Source organism: Carassius gibelio, chromosome B1 (assembly GCF_023724105.1).
Source record: "Carassius gibelio isolate Cgi1373 ecotype wild population from Czech Republic chromosome B1, carGib1.2-hapl.c, whole genome shotgun sequence".
Classification (NCBI taxonomy): domain Eukaryota; kingdom Metazoa; phylum Chordata; class Actinopteri; order Cypriniformes; family Cyprinidae; genus Carassius; species Carassius gibelio.
The window spans coordinates 6202771-6219225 of NC_068396.1; the positions used below are offsets into that span (position 1 = coordinate 6202771).

Below are 16455 nucleotides of genomic sequence, written 5' to 3' on the forward strand. Positions count from 1 at the left end.
GAATTAGTATGAATAGTATGCTATTCCAAACGAAGGTTTCGAGCACAGCCATTGTGTTTTTAATATTTGCACCAGGTGGCGCTATTGTTTCAAAAATGGTGTTGCATATTTTGTCTGGCTTGTATATACGTAGAACATGCTGAAGGAATACTTCCATATGATCAGATATACATTACTCGTCTTCTGTTTTGAAACGTAAATATATAGGATAAGCCTCAACCCTTAAAATCATTATGGTTATGTGGAAATACCACGCCACTGAATACTCTGTTCTTATTCCATGATATTTATGAGGTTCTTCGTGGGAAAGTAGGTTGTCATTGTGCATGTTCAGAAAACATTGTGTTAACGTGGGTTCCAAGTAAAAAAACAAACAATTTTTCTACATTTTAGAAAACGATTGGAATTAAATATACATTCCGTAAAAACTATGACTCATAATTCTATAGTATAAATACCAAATTCCCTCATAATAACGGATGTGTTTGGGGGCGTGTTTTACCTTAATTAAGTCACTCTTCCATCCAATCAGTGTTTAGATGGGCGGTGTTCAAGCGCTCAAGGCGCGCGCCCGGGCTCGGAGACCGTAACTCGGTCCGGAATTCAGTGCAGAGTGATGACAGTGCCAACGCAGTCACATTTAGACAAGGAATAACTCACTTTCAGTTCTGCCATTTAATCATCTGATCCAGTTTTACTTGCAGACATAAACTCAGGCGCAAGTACAGACCATGCGCTGTATGTGAACAGCTGTGAAAAGACGCACAGACTGAAAGACATTTGACAGCTCGCCAACGGGACACTGGAGTGGACATGTGAAGAAATGGATATGCAGCCTCTTCATATGATCAAAATGCGATCTGACATCATCATCGTCCTCTTCCTCACTGCTGTGATTGTTCCCCTGTGCACCTCGCAGTCAGGTGAGCGTCCAACTCCCGTGCGTAAAAGTGCTTGTCCGCCCTCTTATCAGTTTTGCTGGATAGCTTTGTGTTCTGGTATAGCATTTAATTCAATGTGTGAAAACATGTCATGCATTCAACATTTTCTAATCCGTGAATTCGCAGTAATCGTGTATTCTCACTCAGCAGCGCAAATACTTCTGTGCATCCAAAACTCCAAGTGGCCAAATTACATCCGTGCGCAATTCATGATGTAATTCATTTTTATATGCGTGTTTAATGATAATTAGAAGTCAAGAATATGTAAAAAAAAAAATCGTCAGAGATCTATATTTAGGGGAAACTGACACCAGAAATCTACTAGTTATGATAAATCACTGTTTGCACCGCCGTTCCGCGTTTGCGCACGCTGTTGTATGTACGGATATGTCTCAGTCCGTCTCTTTTGAAAATATCTTGTTTCTTCACTGATTTTTGTTTTTCGAAGAGTGAATGAGCAGTTAAAGTTATTTCGTTTCTTCTCCACACGATGGTGGCAGTCAACCGAGAAACATCAGGGCAGCTGAAGCGCGGAGCCCTGCGTTTTTACGCATCTTTCTTCTCAATGTGTAATGAATGCGGAAGCGCTCTGAACCTTTAAGAATTAACACATTATGCATTCATAGAAAATTCCACGCTGTTCTTTAAAGAACACCCCACATTATTATTATTGATACTACAGAAATTGAATATTTTTTTTGCTATTCTGTCTTTTTAATAAGTTTATTAACGATTTTATTTATTTTGATAATTTATATATTTTCATAAGAAAATTCTAGTTATCTAATTATTTATTAATAAACCTAATTATTTTTCATGTATGCTTGAGGTGACTTGTCTGATTTGTTATTCAGACATTTTTTTTTTTTTTTTTCATTTCTTCATAGAGAATAAATTTAGTTTCAGCACTTTTGGAGTAAATCTACTTTAATGCTATATTAATAATGGGATAATGCACCAATGAAAATAATGTTAGATGTTCTATTGGCTGCCTCTGCTCAAGGTTACTGCACCTGCAAAATATCAGAACATTGAATATTTATAAACTAATTTAAGTGTTTTTCTCAACAATTTGAGCTATGCTGACTGTAGTGCATAATCTTTTTATTTGCACAGTGCTGTGGTTTGAGCTCATTTCCAAAAGTTGTGCATGTAAATTTGTTCTACATTAATTTTTCATTGTTTCATAGGTCTGGTTTTGTAGAAAATCATATTTTAAAGTGTGTCCTTTAAATGCTTCTCATTTATGCATCCGCTCACACCTCTGTCGAGAACCATATGGCACCACATTTGACCCAGGCTTCCATCTGACATTTAAGTTTGATAGAAAATTACTGCTGGTCGACCTGAGAATATGATCAAATTATTAATCATCTTCAACCCAAATTAAGTTTGGTTGGAGAGTTCATGCGAGCTGTGGGAGTGAGAATATTTCCTGTTAATTAATGTAGTCATTGCTCTGATGTCTAGACGTGAACTTTATGTAGAACAGAAGAAGTTTCTTTCTTGGTAGAATATCCCAAGATTAAGACTATTATGATTTATAACAGCCCATAATATGGATCACATTCTTTGACCTAATCATTATCTTTACTAATACAGTACTTATTCACCCATCTGGTCTTTTGATCACAGGTATCACGATGTTTGCAGCTCTTAGCGTATAATCATCTGTATTTAAAGACACAGTTTACTCACCCTTACATTGTTCAAAACCTGTGTGGCTTTGTTTCTTTCTTTGGTGGAACACTAAAGAAAATGTTTTGGACTGATGGCCTCAGTCACTTTTGCATCTATAAACTTTATCGGATGGACTGAATGCAGCATTCAATACAAGCTAAGCTAATTCGTATTCGACATGTTACTCAGTTTGTTAAAACATGCTTGCTTGCACATTAATGTACTTACAATAAAAGTATGTGTGGCAAGGTGTTCTGGGGTGTTTAAAGGCAAAAATGTTAACCTCATAATTTTGCATATATGTTTTTATGAATTTTTAAGTGTATTTGTGTAGTATTGGAGTTGTAAATCACCCTTTTAGGAGTCAGATTTACTTTTCTAGGATGAACAATTTGTGTGGACTTTTCATGATGTAACTAAGAAGTCCCTTTCTGTTGGGTTAGAAAGTGATTTTTATCAGATTAGTTTTGTGTTACTTACTGTACACTACTAAGTTTTTGTTCTATATGAGTATATTTGAAAATGTAACTTATTTCTGTGATTGCAAAGTTGAATTATCAGCATCCATTACTCAAGTCTTCAGTATCAATGTTATGTGCTTCTTAATATTTCTGTGAAAACTATGAAACACTTTGTTTTTCAGGACTCTTTAATTAATAGAAAATTCAAAAGTACAGCATTTAATTAAAAAAAGGTAATCTTTTGAAAGATGTCTTTACTGTCATTTTGTTTTTTCAGTTTAATGCCTTTTGGCCAGTAGTGTTTAATGTGAAAGTCTTGTGGTTATTCCTTCAAAACAACGTGTTTTTAATGTGTCTCTGTGCACTGCATTGCCTTAAAGTGCATTACTGAAGATGTGACATTATTTCTTCCTTTATTTTCTTGCATGAAAAACAAGATGATTCACTGTTGTCTGTATCTGCTGTTAGATTATTTGTTTCTTTTTTCATCAGGATTTGACTGTGCTGCCACTTGGCCCTTGACCTATGTGTGCAAAACAGCGAAACGGCTTCTTTCTCTATTCAATTGAGCTCAAGCTGAGCTCAGACTCTCCGCCAAAGCAAACGGTTGGCCTCTTTTTTTTTTTTTTTCAGCAACCTCTTATTGTCCCTGGCGCTTGAGAGGGAATGACATCTTCAATTTCCAGATTCTCGGTACGAAGTAAACCAATAAAGCCTGTTGTAATCCACAGACTCCCGCTTTTTTAAGAATGGTAGGAAGGCAAAAAAGCGGAGAGGATTTTCTTTTCAGTGGCTGTAGGGTTTGTTTCTCTTCCACTTGTAATTCCTCTCAGAAAACAAATGCCTTCGGGCTCTTTCTGTAGGACAGAGTTGCCAATACCCCCTCCTCACTCTACGAGTCTTTCAGGCTCGCTTTCACCCTCCCTATCCGTTTCTCTTTCAGCATCTTCTCCGCGCGCCTGGCTCTGTGCCCTCACAGTCAGCTGTAATGCTAGTCTTCTCCTCATCCTGTGTGTGATGCAGACCTGCATTTCTTATTGAGCTTTCGCTGCGAGCACGCGATTATTGGTTTATACAGGTGTTGAAGCCCAATAAGTGGGATCATCAATGTCTTTCTGAGCATCAGGCATTAGATTTTTAAACAGAGATCAATTGTGTCCCCTAATGCCTTACGTTTTATTATTTATTTATTTTTTTGCAAAAAGTGTTATACTGTATTTTGCTTATACAGTTTTAACGCATGTGAAACTTTGGTTTAAATTGATGTTTTTGAGACAATAAAACTGTAACTTTTACGTTTTCAGAGGAAAAAGTGAGCTCCTGTCGCCGTTTTGGTTTGGGGGTGCTTGTCAAATCGTTGCTATACGGTTGCTAGGGTGCTGTAATTGGTTGTAAGCATTTTATAGATGGTTGCTAAGGTGTTGTCAGAGGTGTTTCCTCTTCTTCTTCTTTTGCCTAAATTTTTTTGCACATTTTATGGTTGATACAGTTTTTATTGTTTTTGAAAGAAGTCTCTTATGCTCACCAAGGCTGCATTTATTGAACCAAAAATGCAATAGAAAACAGCAATACTGAGGAATATTATTTGGTCTCGGTTTGGTCTGTCCTGTAGATAAGGTTGCTGTTTCCCTGACCTTGGCTCTGTGTTTCTTTAAAACCATGAGGCATTATGTCTGGGCTTTATGTTCTCAGCGGAGGGCTGGCGTTCATCTCCACTGATCCATCACTCGTTCCAGCAGTAAACATCACACTCTAATTCAAGAGGAGCGTGACTGTAATTTAAAGCGACAGCGTCTTAGCGGAGAACAATAAAGCAAGACAAAAGCAGACGTCTGTAATTTTAATTTGATAAGTTCTGGTTGTGTTCCACAGATAATTATTAGGCCCCAGTCATCAATTAAAAGTTTGCTAAGAGCCTGTCATGCTATGTCTGAGTTTATGTGGAATTTCTTTAAAATGACTAATAATGATAATCCATTCAGAAGTTTGGGTTGGTAAGATATTTTAAAATGTTCTTAAAAGTCTCTTAAGCTCACCAAGGCTGCATTTATTGTTTAAAAAGATGGTTAAAAACAGTAATCTTGTTAATTATTATCATGATTATTTCTATTTGAATATATTTTAAAACGTAGTTTATTTCTGTGATGAAAAGCGGAATTTTCTGCATCATTACTCCAGTCTTTGTCACACGATCCTTCAGAAAAGCGTTTCTAATATACTGATATAAAGATTTCTTATTGTTAGCAATGTTGAAAACTGTTGTGCTGCTTAACAGTTTTGTTGAAACTGTGACACTCTTTTTCAGGATTTTTTTTTTTTTTTTTTTAAATATAAAGTTCAAAAGAACAGCATTTTATTTAAATCACTTTTTTTTAAAATCATTACAACTGTATTTGTCACTTCTGATTAATTGAATGCATCCTTGCCGAATAAAAAACTCAGTCAGCCATACCAACCCACATGGTTTTAAACGTACTGTATTATTTTCAGCCTAAAACGTAAGGGAAATTTGGAGTGCAATATAATACTTTTGTTTTGTTGTATTGCATATGGTAGCATGCTTGTAAATGACGTGCTACATTACAGTTGTATATTAGCATGTATATTAGCAGTTAGCATGTTAAACCCACGTTTGCAAGTCATTGTAATGCATGACTACATATGCTGTTCTAGTCTCTGTGTAATAGAATCTAACAATAACTGTGGCTCCTTCAAAATGAGGTTAAAAACTACTGTTGTGAGATGTTTTAGTCGTGCGTGAGAAAGCATCGCTAGAGCGACGTTTTCATTGTGAGAATGGCTAGGTTATGCATTTTCTCACGCACACAGCTGAAAGAATCAAAGGTTTGTCACAGCTGTGTTGTGGCTTTGCAGGTTGTCTGAGCTCATGGATTCCCCAGGCAAAGATCCTAAATAAAGACATCCTGCTGGCTGACTCAAACTTTTGGCAGAGTCGCAATAGAAAGCCTTTTATTATAGCATCTGCCCATAGGTGCATTCATTGTGTTGGCTGAAACCCATCATCAAGTCTCAGCCGGGTGACAGTGCTCTCTGCATCTCACTCAGAGACACTGAGAATTGGTCCTCTTCTTCTGTACACTGTCAGTCGCAACTTATTTTCAGGGCTGGAAACATGTTGCAGTCTTTTTTCTGCTGGAAATGACTAAATCAGACAGAAAAGACATTTGCTACAGCCGGTTATTGCTGAAATCTTGCATATAGTGCACCAGTAACCTCCCACATCTGCTTTGTTTCAGCAAGGAACTGACTAGGATTTATATATATATATATATATATATATATATAACAAAATAAATGCTTTAAAAGGTCTCCTAGTGGTTTTCTGCCAATATAGAGTTAAAGCAGAGAAATTTAGACAGCTATAAATATTTTTTTTTTTATTTTGTTGTTCAGCAATTTATTTATTTGTTTAGTTTTTACAGCACAGCAGTATTGCTATAGTAATATACACTCACCCAAAGGATTATTAGGAACACCTGTTCAATTTCTCAGTAATGCAATTATCTAATCAACCAATAACATGGCAGTTTCTTCAATGCATTTAGGGGTGTGGTCCTGGTCAAGACAATCTCCTGAACTCCAAACTGAATGTCAGAATGGGAAAGAAAGGTGATTTAAGCAATTTTGAGGGTGGCATGGTTGATGGTGCAAGATTTCACAATCTGCTCAGTTACTGGGATTTCCACGCACAACCATTTGTAGAGATTACAAAAAATGGTGTGAAAAGGGAAAAACATCCAGTATGCGGCAGTCCTGTGGGTGAAAAAGCCTTTGATGCTAGAGGTCAGAGGAGAATGGGCCGACTGATTCAAGCTGATAAAAGAGCAACTTTGACTGAAATAACCACTCATTACAACCCAGGTATGCAGCAAAGCATTTGTGAAGCCACAACACGCACAACCTTGAGGTGGATGGGCTACAACAGCAGAAACCCCCACTGGGTACCACTTATCTCCACTACAGGATACAATTTGCACGAGCTCACCAAAATTGGGCAGTTGAAGACTGGAAAAATGTTGCCTGTTCTGATGAGTCTTGATTACTGTTGAGACATTCAGATGGTAGAGTCAGAATTTGGCGTAAACAGAATGAGAACATGCTCACACTTTAGGCCCCTTAGTGCCAATTGGGCATCGTTTAAATGCCACGGTCTACCTGAGCATTGTTTCTGACCATGTCTATCTCTTTATGACCACCATGTACCCATCCTCTGATTGCTAATTCCATCAGGATAATGCACCATGTCACAAAGCTCGAATCATTTCAAATTGGTTTCTTGAACATGACAATGAGTTCACTGTACTAAAATGCCCCCCACAGTCACCAGATCTCAAACCAATAGAGCATCTTTGGGATGTGGTGGAACGGGAGCTTCGTGCCCTGGATGTGCATCCCACAAATCTCCAACAACTGCAAGATGCTATAATATCAATATGGGCCAACATCTCTAAAGAATGATTTCAGCACCTTGTTGAATCAATGCCACGTAGAATTAAGGCTTAGTGTGGTGTTCCTAATAATCCTTTAGGTGAGTGTGTCTTCATAAATATTATTATTATTATTATTAGTAGTATTATTATTATTATATAGTCATACTGAACAGGGAACAAGGAGTTTCTGAGTTATTGATTACAATAACATAGAATATTTATTTAAATTACTTGCATAATTTTCAGATATTTGTAAAAATAAATGTAGCTTTAGCAGAAATTACAAGGAATTTGATATAATAAGAGATTTGTCATCACGTCATTTACAATTTTTCATGGGTTTGAGAGGTCATTTATGAACAATTTTGCAACATGATCCTTTTCCATGATAGTGACTTCACTGATTGGTAGATTTGTGGTTCTAGTGGATCTATCATCATCACTGAATCACTTTTTCTTGTCTGTACATGTAAAGCTGCTTCAAAACCATTGTATAAACACTATGGAAATATAGTTGAACCATGTAGATTGGAAATTTGATATAACACATTTAAAATCAAAAGACCCTACAGAAGTATATTCCATTGCTTAATTCTGGAGTTCATTGCAGGTCTGCATTGACAGGTGTATACTTCATTGCTAAAAAGCTATTACCCGGTGAAGAAAATAAACAGGATTTCCACTTTCTAAAATGTATTGCAGTTGCAGCTCTGCTTGTATTTTTTTTCTAACATCTGATCAATTGCTTATGCTTATTCTTAATTTAAGCCAGGAGCATATTTTAAATGGTTACATATAAATATCACATCTATATGTTGAGTCCAGTTAGCTACAGTAAATGCCTTTGTATTTAATGATCTCCAAGTTCTGAAGAAATTCAAGACCGTGATCCCACACTATAGACTCTATAGAAGTGAAAGCTCCATATATGCTCTGGTCAGCAAGTGTAATACTAAATTATTATATCTAATGGAGTATTCCTTCAGTCCAGATGCCACATATATTTCCTGTTATTCCTCTTCTGAGAAATTGCATGGATAAAACAGTCGTGCTGTCGCATGTCGTATTAATAGGCTGCAGAACGGTTTACTCTTACATCTCCATGGCTTCCCACCAGCCCAAGATAAAACTGGAATAAACCACTAAGGTTAAAATGAAGTCAAAGGCTAATGAGAGGACAAAGAAATCGGATCCGTCCAAAAACTTGTGACTGGCACATCATTTATTTGTACAATCATGCAAGCAATATTGATGTGCAGCTCTTTTCTTCAAAGGTGAATCCTACACACAGGAAAGTCACTTGCCCTCCAGCTGCACGTGTGTCAAGTTGAAAGGAAGTCAAATAAGACTGGACTTATTAGTCGTAAGACCTGATCAAAATCCAGCTCCTATTTGAAGTCCCAGTCTGAGTTCTCAGATCACAGAAGAAAATGGCCTTGGTTTTTAGATACAAATCCACTACTTAGAAATGTGGCTGTTCATACTGCTCATACTTTAGGGTTTCTTCAAATCTGGCTTTTTTCTACCGTTTAAAAGTTTGGGGTCAGTAAGATTATTCTATTTTTTAAATGTTCAAAGTATCTTATGCATGCAAAGGAGTCATTTTGTTTGGCTAAAGATACAGTAAAAACTGAAACATTTTGAAATAATATTTCAATTTAAATGTTTTCTATTTGAATATATTTTACAATTTAATTTATTCCTGTGATGTGAAACACATTTTTTTCAGCATCATTACCCCAGTCTTCAGTGTCACATTGCTCACACTTTAGATCAACAAAGCAACCAGTCCACTCTACTCTACCAGAATGACACCAACATTTTGATCAGAAACATATGACTTTTCTTCAGAAAAATGCAAAAATCTAGTTATGAGTCATTCTAAAATAGGTTTTCTAATCTATTCTTGCTTGCTTTCTCTTTTAGGCACTTACTCACTGATGTACACACACACACACACATCATGTCTTCAGAGACAAGGTGATTAATTGGCCTGACTAGGGCTTGTGAAATTTGCAATGGTGGCGCTGTACTCGAGGGGAACCAACCGTTGCCCTGTCAGCTCAAGCACTCAGACACCCTATTCCTCGTCTCCTGAACCTGACAGCTAAAATTAGTCTTTGAGCTCTCTCTGCCTCCGTTTCTCCTTTGTAACCGATCCGCCATTGTTTCACCTCGCCCCGAGGGATAGTTTTTCATCTCTGCATGAGTTATTAAAGTAAGAAGAGAGGGATTTGATTTAATGTGCGTGATTATGAGAGCGGTTTGACTGTTTGTTTCCTCTTGAAAAGCTTGTGATTTTTCATTAAAATGCAGCTAAATGTAATGCCTGAAGATCTAAAGATAAGTAATGAATCCTCCAAAACGGCCATGTTTTGTAAGATAAAATGCTGTTAGTGTTGGGGTGTTTGGGATGCTTATCTTACAGAATATGGCCTAAAACGCTTTTGTGTTTCACAAAGGCTCAGCGAAAGAAGCATAACCTCCTAACTAACCATAATGTGAGATTGTCTGAATTTTCTATTGAAATCTATTTATATTTCCTATTTGTTTTTGATGCATGAAGTTTCAAGCTCTAAACCTGTAATATTTATTTTGATCAGATTACTTTGATTTTGTTTAGTAATTTTCGTAAACAGACAAAAAACTAAACAACAAAAAAAAGGACAAAGGCTGTCAATGGAGTGGTATCCCTTTGAAAAATGTACACCTTTGACCTTTTTTACCCATATTAGTACCTTAAAAGTACACATTAGTACCCAAATGGTGTATTTTAGTACCTCTTGAAAACTTATCTGTCCCAGTGACATTTATATCTTTTTTTTTTTCTTTCTGATAGTGATGAATGGTGTGCAAGTAGTCTTTGTGGAGCACTAAAATTTTGCACTTTTCGGGACTTTTAAAAACACACATCTAGTAATTTGGAAAAAAATTGCATTACAATTGCATTTTAACAACTCTGCAAGTGCAAATGGCAACTCTAGGTGGCGCTAGATGGTTTAAGAGGCTGAACCCAAATTTTGTCATGTAACTCTGCCAAATATGTTCCTTCAGAAATCATTCTAATATCATAGTTCTAATCTTTCTATTAATCTTTTCTATCTATCTTTCTAAGTAATATTCATTACTTTTTCAGTTTTTTGGGGTGCCACCAAATTCAACAGCGTAAGACTACTTTATAATAATTAACAGATGCAGTAGCTACAATGGGTGTCAGTGTACTTTTTTTTGCTTCTTGGCCCATACATTTATTCCATTGCCCTTTTTTTTAACTGGTGCAATGATGCACTTCATAGTGATGCACTTTCATAGATTCAAGCGTTTCTTCTTCTTTCTTTAGTTCATGCACAGTACTTAGCCTGCTTAGCTTCATTTAAAAAGCCTGAGATTTAAACCATTAACAGGGGATGCTGGGATATTCTCAGTAATGGTTCTGCTCAAGAGCTTCTCCAGGTCATTTATTAGGACAAGCTGGGCAGGATCAAATGAATCATAAGCACTCCCGACACTTTCATGGAGGTGGTCTTCTGCGAGACACTAGAATGAACTGAGCAGCTGAGCTTGACGGAGGAAGGTCATGAAATAGTTTAATGCCCCATCCCACCAGACAACCTCTAACCGCTTAAGGTCATTAATCACATTAATATTCATTGTTTCATTCTACGGTAATTACACAAGACATCCGCATTGTATTTGAGCCTAAATCTCATGAAAAACTTACAGTTAACAGAAATGAAACAAACGAACCCCTTTTTTTGCACTGTGACATTATTTTTATGATAATTAAGCACATTTGATTCTTAAGTTCACTATCAGTGATGTGTCTGAAAAGGAAGAAAAAAATATTCATCAATCGTTTATCTTATTAGTTTAATACTGCTGAATACAGTACATTATGGCAAATTTGTGAGAATTTATGTTTTAAATTCTTATAAAAGCAATGTCACAATAATTCTTTACCGCAAAATATAATTTATGTTATAAAAAAAAAAAGAATAGCTGATATAATTGTCAGCTAAAAAAAGATTAATAGATAGATACAGTAGATATATAGATAGATAGGTAGATAGATAGATAAAAAATAAATAAATAAATAAATAAACAAACAAATAAATAAATTACCTTGCTCAAGAAAGCATTAATTATTTTACAGCAATTATTTATTTTTTTTCCCCTCCAATCCTTGGTATAAATCTGTGTTTTGGCTTTAATTATTTCAATATGCATGTAATATTGTAGCACTGGGGTTAGTCTAATTGCAGTTAACTTTATATAAAAACAATAGAAGTCAATATTATTTCCCTATTTAGCCAAGTATGCATGTATGTGTTTGTGAGTGTGTGTGTGGATTGAAAGAAACGGGGAAAATCAGGTCTGACACTGCAGCAACTGCAATCCAACAGAGAATTTAATTACATTCTTAATTAAGCTGTAATTCAAAGGCATCCTGTGTGTTTGTGTAAGAAACACAACACATGTTTGATGTGCCTGCAAACTATTTGAGCCTCCTTATCATTGCAGGTTTCATATGCACGGCCTGAACCGCCAGCGATAGAGACGCGGGGTACAGCGGGGTGAACGCAGCTGGGCTTTGCAGCTTTCATAAGATGGCATAAAACAGGCCAGTCAACATGAGCAATCTGTCAGATAAGCCCTCATATTGTTAATACTACCTATAATGAATCAGCGCGCCGCCACCGGCAAGAACCGTCACGCCGCATAAGGCCGTCTGCTTATTGTTCTGTGCTGTTCTCGGGTAATTCACCTGACTAATTAGCGACGTTCTCTTTTCCCCTTCATTTTTGTATTTCCCCTAAAGAAATCCACATTCAGTAATGCACATTAAGAACACAAATTATTTGTACATTAGAGGAAAGACAAATACCTTGAAGAATATTTCTCTAAATTATATTAGCACAGTCTCACGGGGAAACATTGCTGTAGTGACTTTTATCATTGCAACAGCAATATATAGTTTATTTATTTATTTTCTCTGAAAGAAATGGATGGATTTAAATTGAACAAAAGTGAGATGAAATGTGAAAAATCAAAACAAAAACAAAATTATTGGTCCCACTTTATTTTAAGTGTCTCTAATACCCGTGCACTTACTGTACATAGAGTAGCTAGATGTGTACATTGTATGTAACCACAGTGTAAATACACATTAGTACATAGTATCTACAGATGTAAGTACACATGTATTAGGGACACTTTATATAAAGTGGGAGCAAATTATTTATCACAGAACCCTAAAAAAATAAATAAAAATAACAATAATTGTTTCTAGAGCAGCAAATCAGCATATCAGAATGATTTCTGAAGGATCATGTGAAATTTCAGCTTTTCCATCACAGAAATACATTTTCAAACAATTCAAGTTGAAAACTATTTAAAATTGTGCCAGTTTTTACTGTATTCTTTTTTTTTTTTACTAAATGTATCCTTGGTGAGTGTATCTAATAGTGCTCATAAAAAGAAAACATGGAATTTGTGCCTGTGATCATAAAAAAAAAAAAAGTAATTTGGTGACAGAAGGATTCTGTATGTTTGCAAAGTGACTGCTGCTTGCGGGTTATAATTTCATCATGTTTTCTGTATAGGTAATATTTGCTTTGCTATATTGAATCCCTTAAACACGTACACTTGCAGCATATTTTATATATTTATGCTTGCATTTTGAATGTTCATGCATTTCAGTTCTATCAGTCTCGTTCCTGCGCAAACATCTTAAACTGAAGCCGCATTGATCTTTACTTTTAATCTGCTGCCCAGCTTGAAACACCAAACTCTTCAAAAGTGCTCTGATTTTTGCGCAGCAGGAGACAAACAACATGATAGTCAACTGCAGTTCTTTTTAACTCATTTATATTTGTGTTTTCCTTTATTATCCTATTGAAAACACTTAGTATTTCTCATGCTTGCTTACTTGTGTTTAAGTTCTGCTCACACGATTTTAACAAAGCCAAAGAGAAGAGAAAGGTGTTCGGAAGAATAAGGAACACAGAAAGAGAAATATTACCTATATGCCTGATCATTCTCACGTCATCAGAATGTGAGCTTAACTGATTTGATATGCTTCATGTGGTAAAACAAATTAGTGTTAAAATGTAGTGCCAACGATTCTGTAAGAGATTCGTATATCTTTGTCTTAAAAGCAGCTCAGTATGAACTCATAATATAATTTAATTTAATTTAATTTAAAACAGGTTTTGAGTTTTTTACATGTCTGAGTTGGTTTTAATTTCCATGATGTTCAAGATATACTGCATAGCACTGTATGTTGTTTCCCATATCTTCTGAACATATCTAATGTCTCATTCACTAACAACTAGTTCAATTAAACCTCTTCCTTTTAATGAATACTTCAGATTTGCAAAGGGCTTATGAATCACTTGACTATATGGAAGTGCGTTGGCTATAACTCTGGGGAGATGCAGGAATTATAAACAAACAAACACCACCACCAACAAAAGAACATAATGTGTTTTTTTCAGGGTCTTCCAGGCACACTTATGAGTCATGATTCACATGAATCTGAATCTTTTAATCTTCATTCAATTAACTGATGCAAACTAATCTGCTAAAGTGAATGAGACTTTGCAAAGCTACAGAACAAACATCCAGCATGCTTTGTGCCGTATCATCAGTTCTCTGTGTTTTCTTAATATTTAGACCCTGGAGGTTTTCTCTTACTGTGTATTAGTTCTGTGCTACATAGTTGGAGGTCTAGCATCAGCTAGTAAGAATTGAGCCCGCAGCAGACTTTACCTCCATTCTGCTTAATTGGATGTTTGTGAGTCCAGAGGAGAGTTATTGATTGTGTACTGACCTGCAGGGAGAAGATTAGAGGCTTTTGTGATTTTTCCCTCATTACTAATAAACCAAAGGAGGTTTCTATGCTAACTAGATTGGTTAAAGCAGCGAGCTTTGCCAAAAAAAAAAAAAATAAATAAATAAAATTATATAGCATTAGAAATGTGCTAACTGCATATATGAGTGTATTGTTATTTAATGATCACTGGCTCATGGGTATTCAGAGCTCATGTTCCTGTTTGGTATTTTGTCTGACTTTTGAATAGTACCGCACTCTGGCATCAAATACTGTAAATTCCCAAAATGCATCTTTACATTTCATCAGAACTGCATTAGCAGAAAGTAAAGATATTTATCTACTAATGTGTGCATTTTGGAAAACTAAGTATCATAGTAGGCCTATGCCTGTTTGAGTATTACAGCAGTATCATTACATTTTGATGTATGTACATCACAGGGGAGTTTAGAGAAGAATGCATCATCCGTAAAGCATTGTGCTCTGTTTTTATGTGCTGCTTCCGGCAGTGAACTTATTAACGCCATATTGCAGAGGTGTGCTATCGAGGATTTGCCTCACAATAACTCTTAAAATAAACATGCTGAAGACATGCACGATGTTTCTATTTCATACAAATTCACTCATGCTAATTTTAGCACAAGCACACACCCAAACTCCACCGCACTATGAGCAGACTCTCTTTTCTAGTGTCTTTTTATTCTCTAGTGTCTCACTAGGACGCTTGTTCTTAGAGCCAGCGTATCAGAGAAGTGCAATGCTGTTAGCGTTAAACAGGCTCCTAATTGGACCTGTGTCGGCTAATTGTGTCCATGACGTACAGTCCCCTGGGCGGCAGGGCTGCTAATTTCAATAGGGGTAAACAAGCACTAGGTCTTTACTGACGGCTATGTTTTAATTAGAGACAGGACCAACAAATGTGCTGACATAGTGCTGCAGAGAGGGACAGGAAATCAACATTGTTAGCATGCTATCTGTTTCTGCCAAGCAGTCACAAGAGTCGTCCTATCCCCCTTTATCATGTCATTTCACAGCCGCGCTGTCTATTGAGCGAAACAGTGCCGTTTCAATTTCAGCCGCGCTGTTTGTCTAGCATCCTCATGGGGCTGTATTGCACTTTAAAAAGGGCAGCTAAACAGAACATGCTCTCTATCATTGTGATACATTGCTAACGGGAGCAGGATGAAGTATAACAGGATCTACGTTTGGGTGAATCTCACAGAAACACGTACAGGGTGTATTTAACCTCAAATCAAATGAGGGGAAACCAGGAATTGGTTTGCCTAAACAGAATTAAGCCTGTTTTCAGCAGCATCAGTTTTCCTCACTCATGCCTTTTGAAACATAATTCATGACCTGTACGTTTCTTCGTGAGATTCACTCTACATTTGAATGCAAGATTGATGTTACTGTGGGTTCAAATAATGTTAGGATGACATAGATGTTGATGGTGCAATCTAGCTGGTTTAGCATTAGATCTCATTATTAGCAAGTTTTCATACTGTAGTGTGGATGTGTAGATTTAATCTCAGGTTTATAATCCGGCACCCGCTGTCATTTAATCAGCCCAGGCTCATTGGAGAAACATGCCTGTGGCGATGTGATAATATGTTGGTTCTCGTGTATTTTGTGACATTTTCAAAGTGAAATGTCCAGTGAGTGGTGCTTAAATAATATTCAGTTTAATATGAAACTAATGTATGTGAATCTGGTAATGTTTTTATTACTGTGTGCACATCGTGGCTTCTTGGAAATGAAATGTCCGGTGAGTGGTCTAAAAGGTTAATGCTTGAAAAGAACGTACTGTCCTGCCTACACTAACCATACCCTTAACTTAACCCATGGGGTTAACAAAAAACAAAACAAATGTGAAATAAAAACAAAAGCAACCATGTTAATTTTAACAATTTTAGTTTGCTTCTACAAGTATTTAAGCTATTTTGGGACCTGTGACTCATGTTTCATGGGACTTATAGTGCATGCTGTACTGGGTGAGCTAACAAGCAAGTTTACTACATCAGAAAAGTCATATGGAGCCGGTTATGGGATGCAAAATCAATCAAATGTTTTATTTTTCAAATCATGCACTA

The 16455-nt window shown here is 36.3% G+C and overlaps 1 protein-coding gene across 2 annotated transcripts in view; it reads left to right on the forward strand.

Moving 5' to 3' along the window:
• The first annotated feature begins 462 nt into the window (after nucleotides 1-462).
• The window catches only part of erbb4a (erb-b2 receptor tyrosine kinase 4a), a 142225-nt gene continuing 126232 nt past the window's right edge, over nucleotides 463-16455 (forward strand). Inside the window, exon 1 of one of the 2 annotated variants that reach the window (XM_052544869.1) lies at nucleotides 463-923. In XM_052544869.1, the coding sequence (XP_052400829.1) occupies nucleotides 824-923 (100 nt within the window). In that variant the 5' untranslated portion in view covers nucleotides 463-823. The remainder of the gene's footprint in view (nucleotides 924-16455) is intronic. The other variant, XM_052544870.1, reaches the window with a different exon arrangement.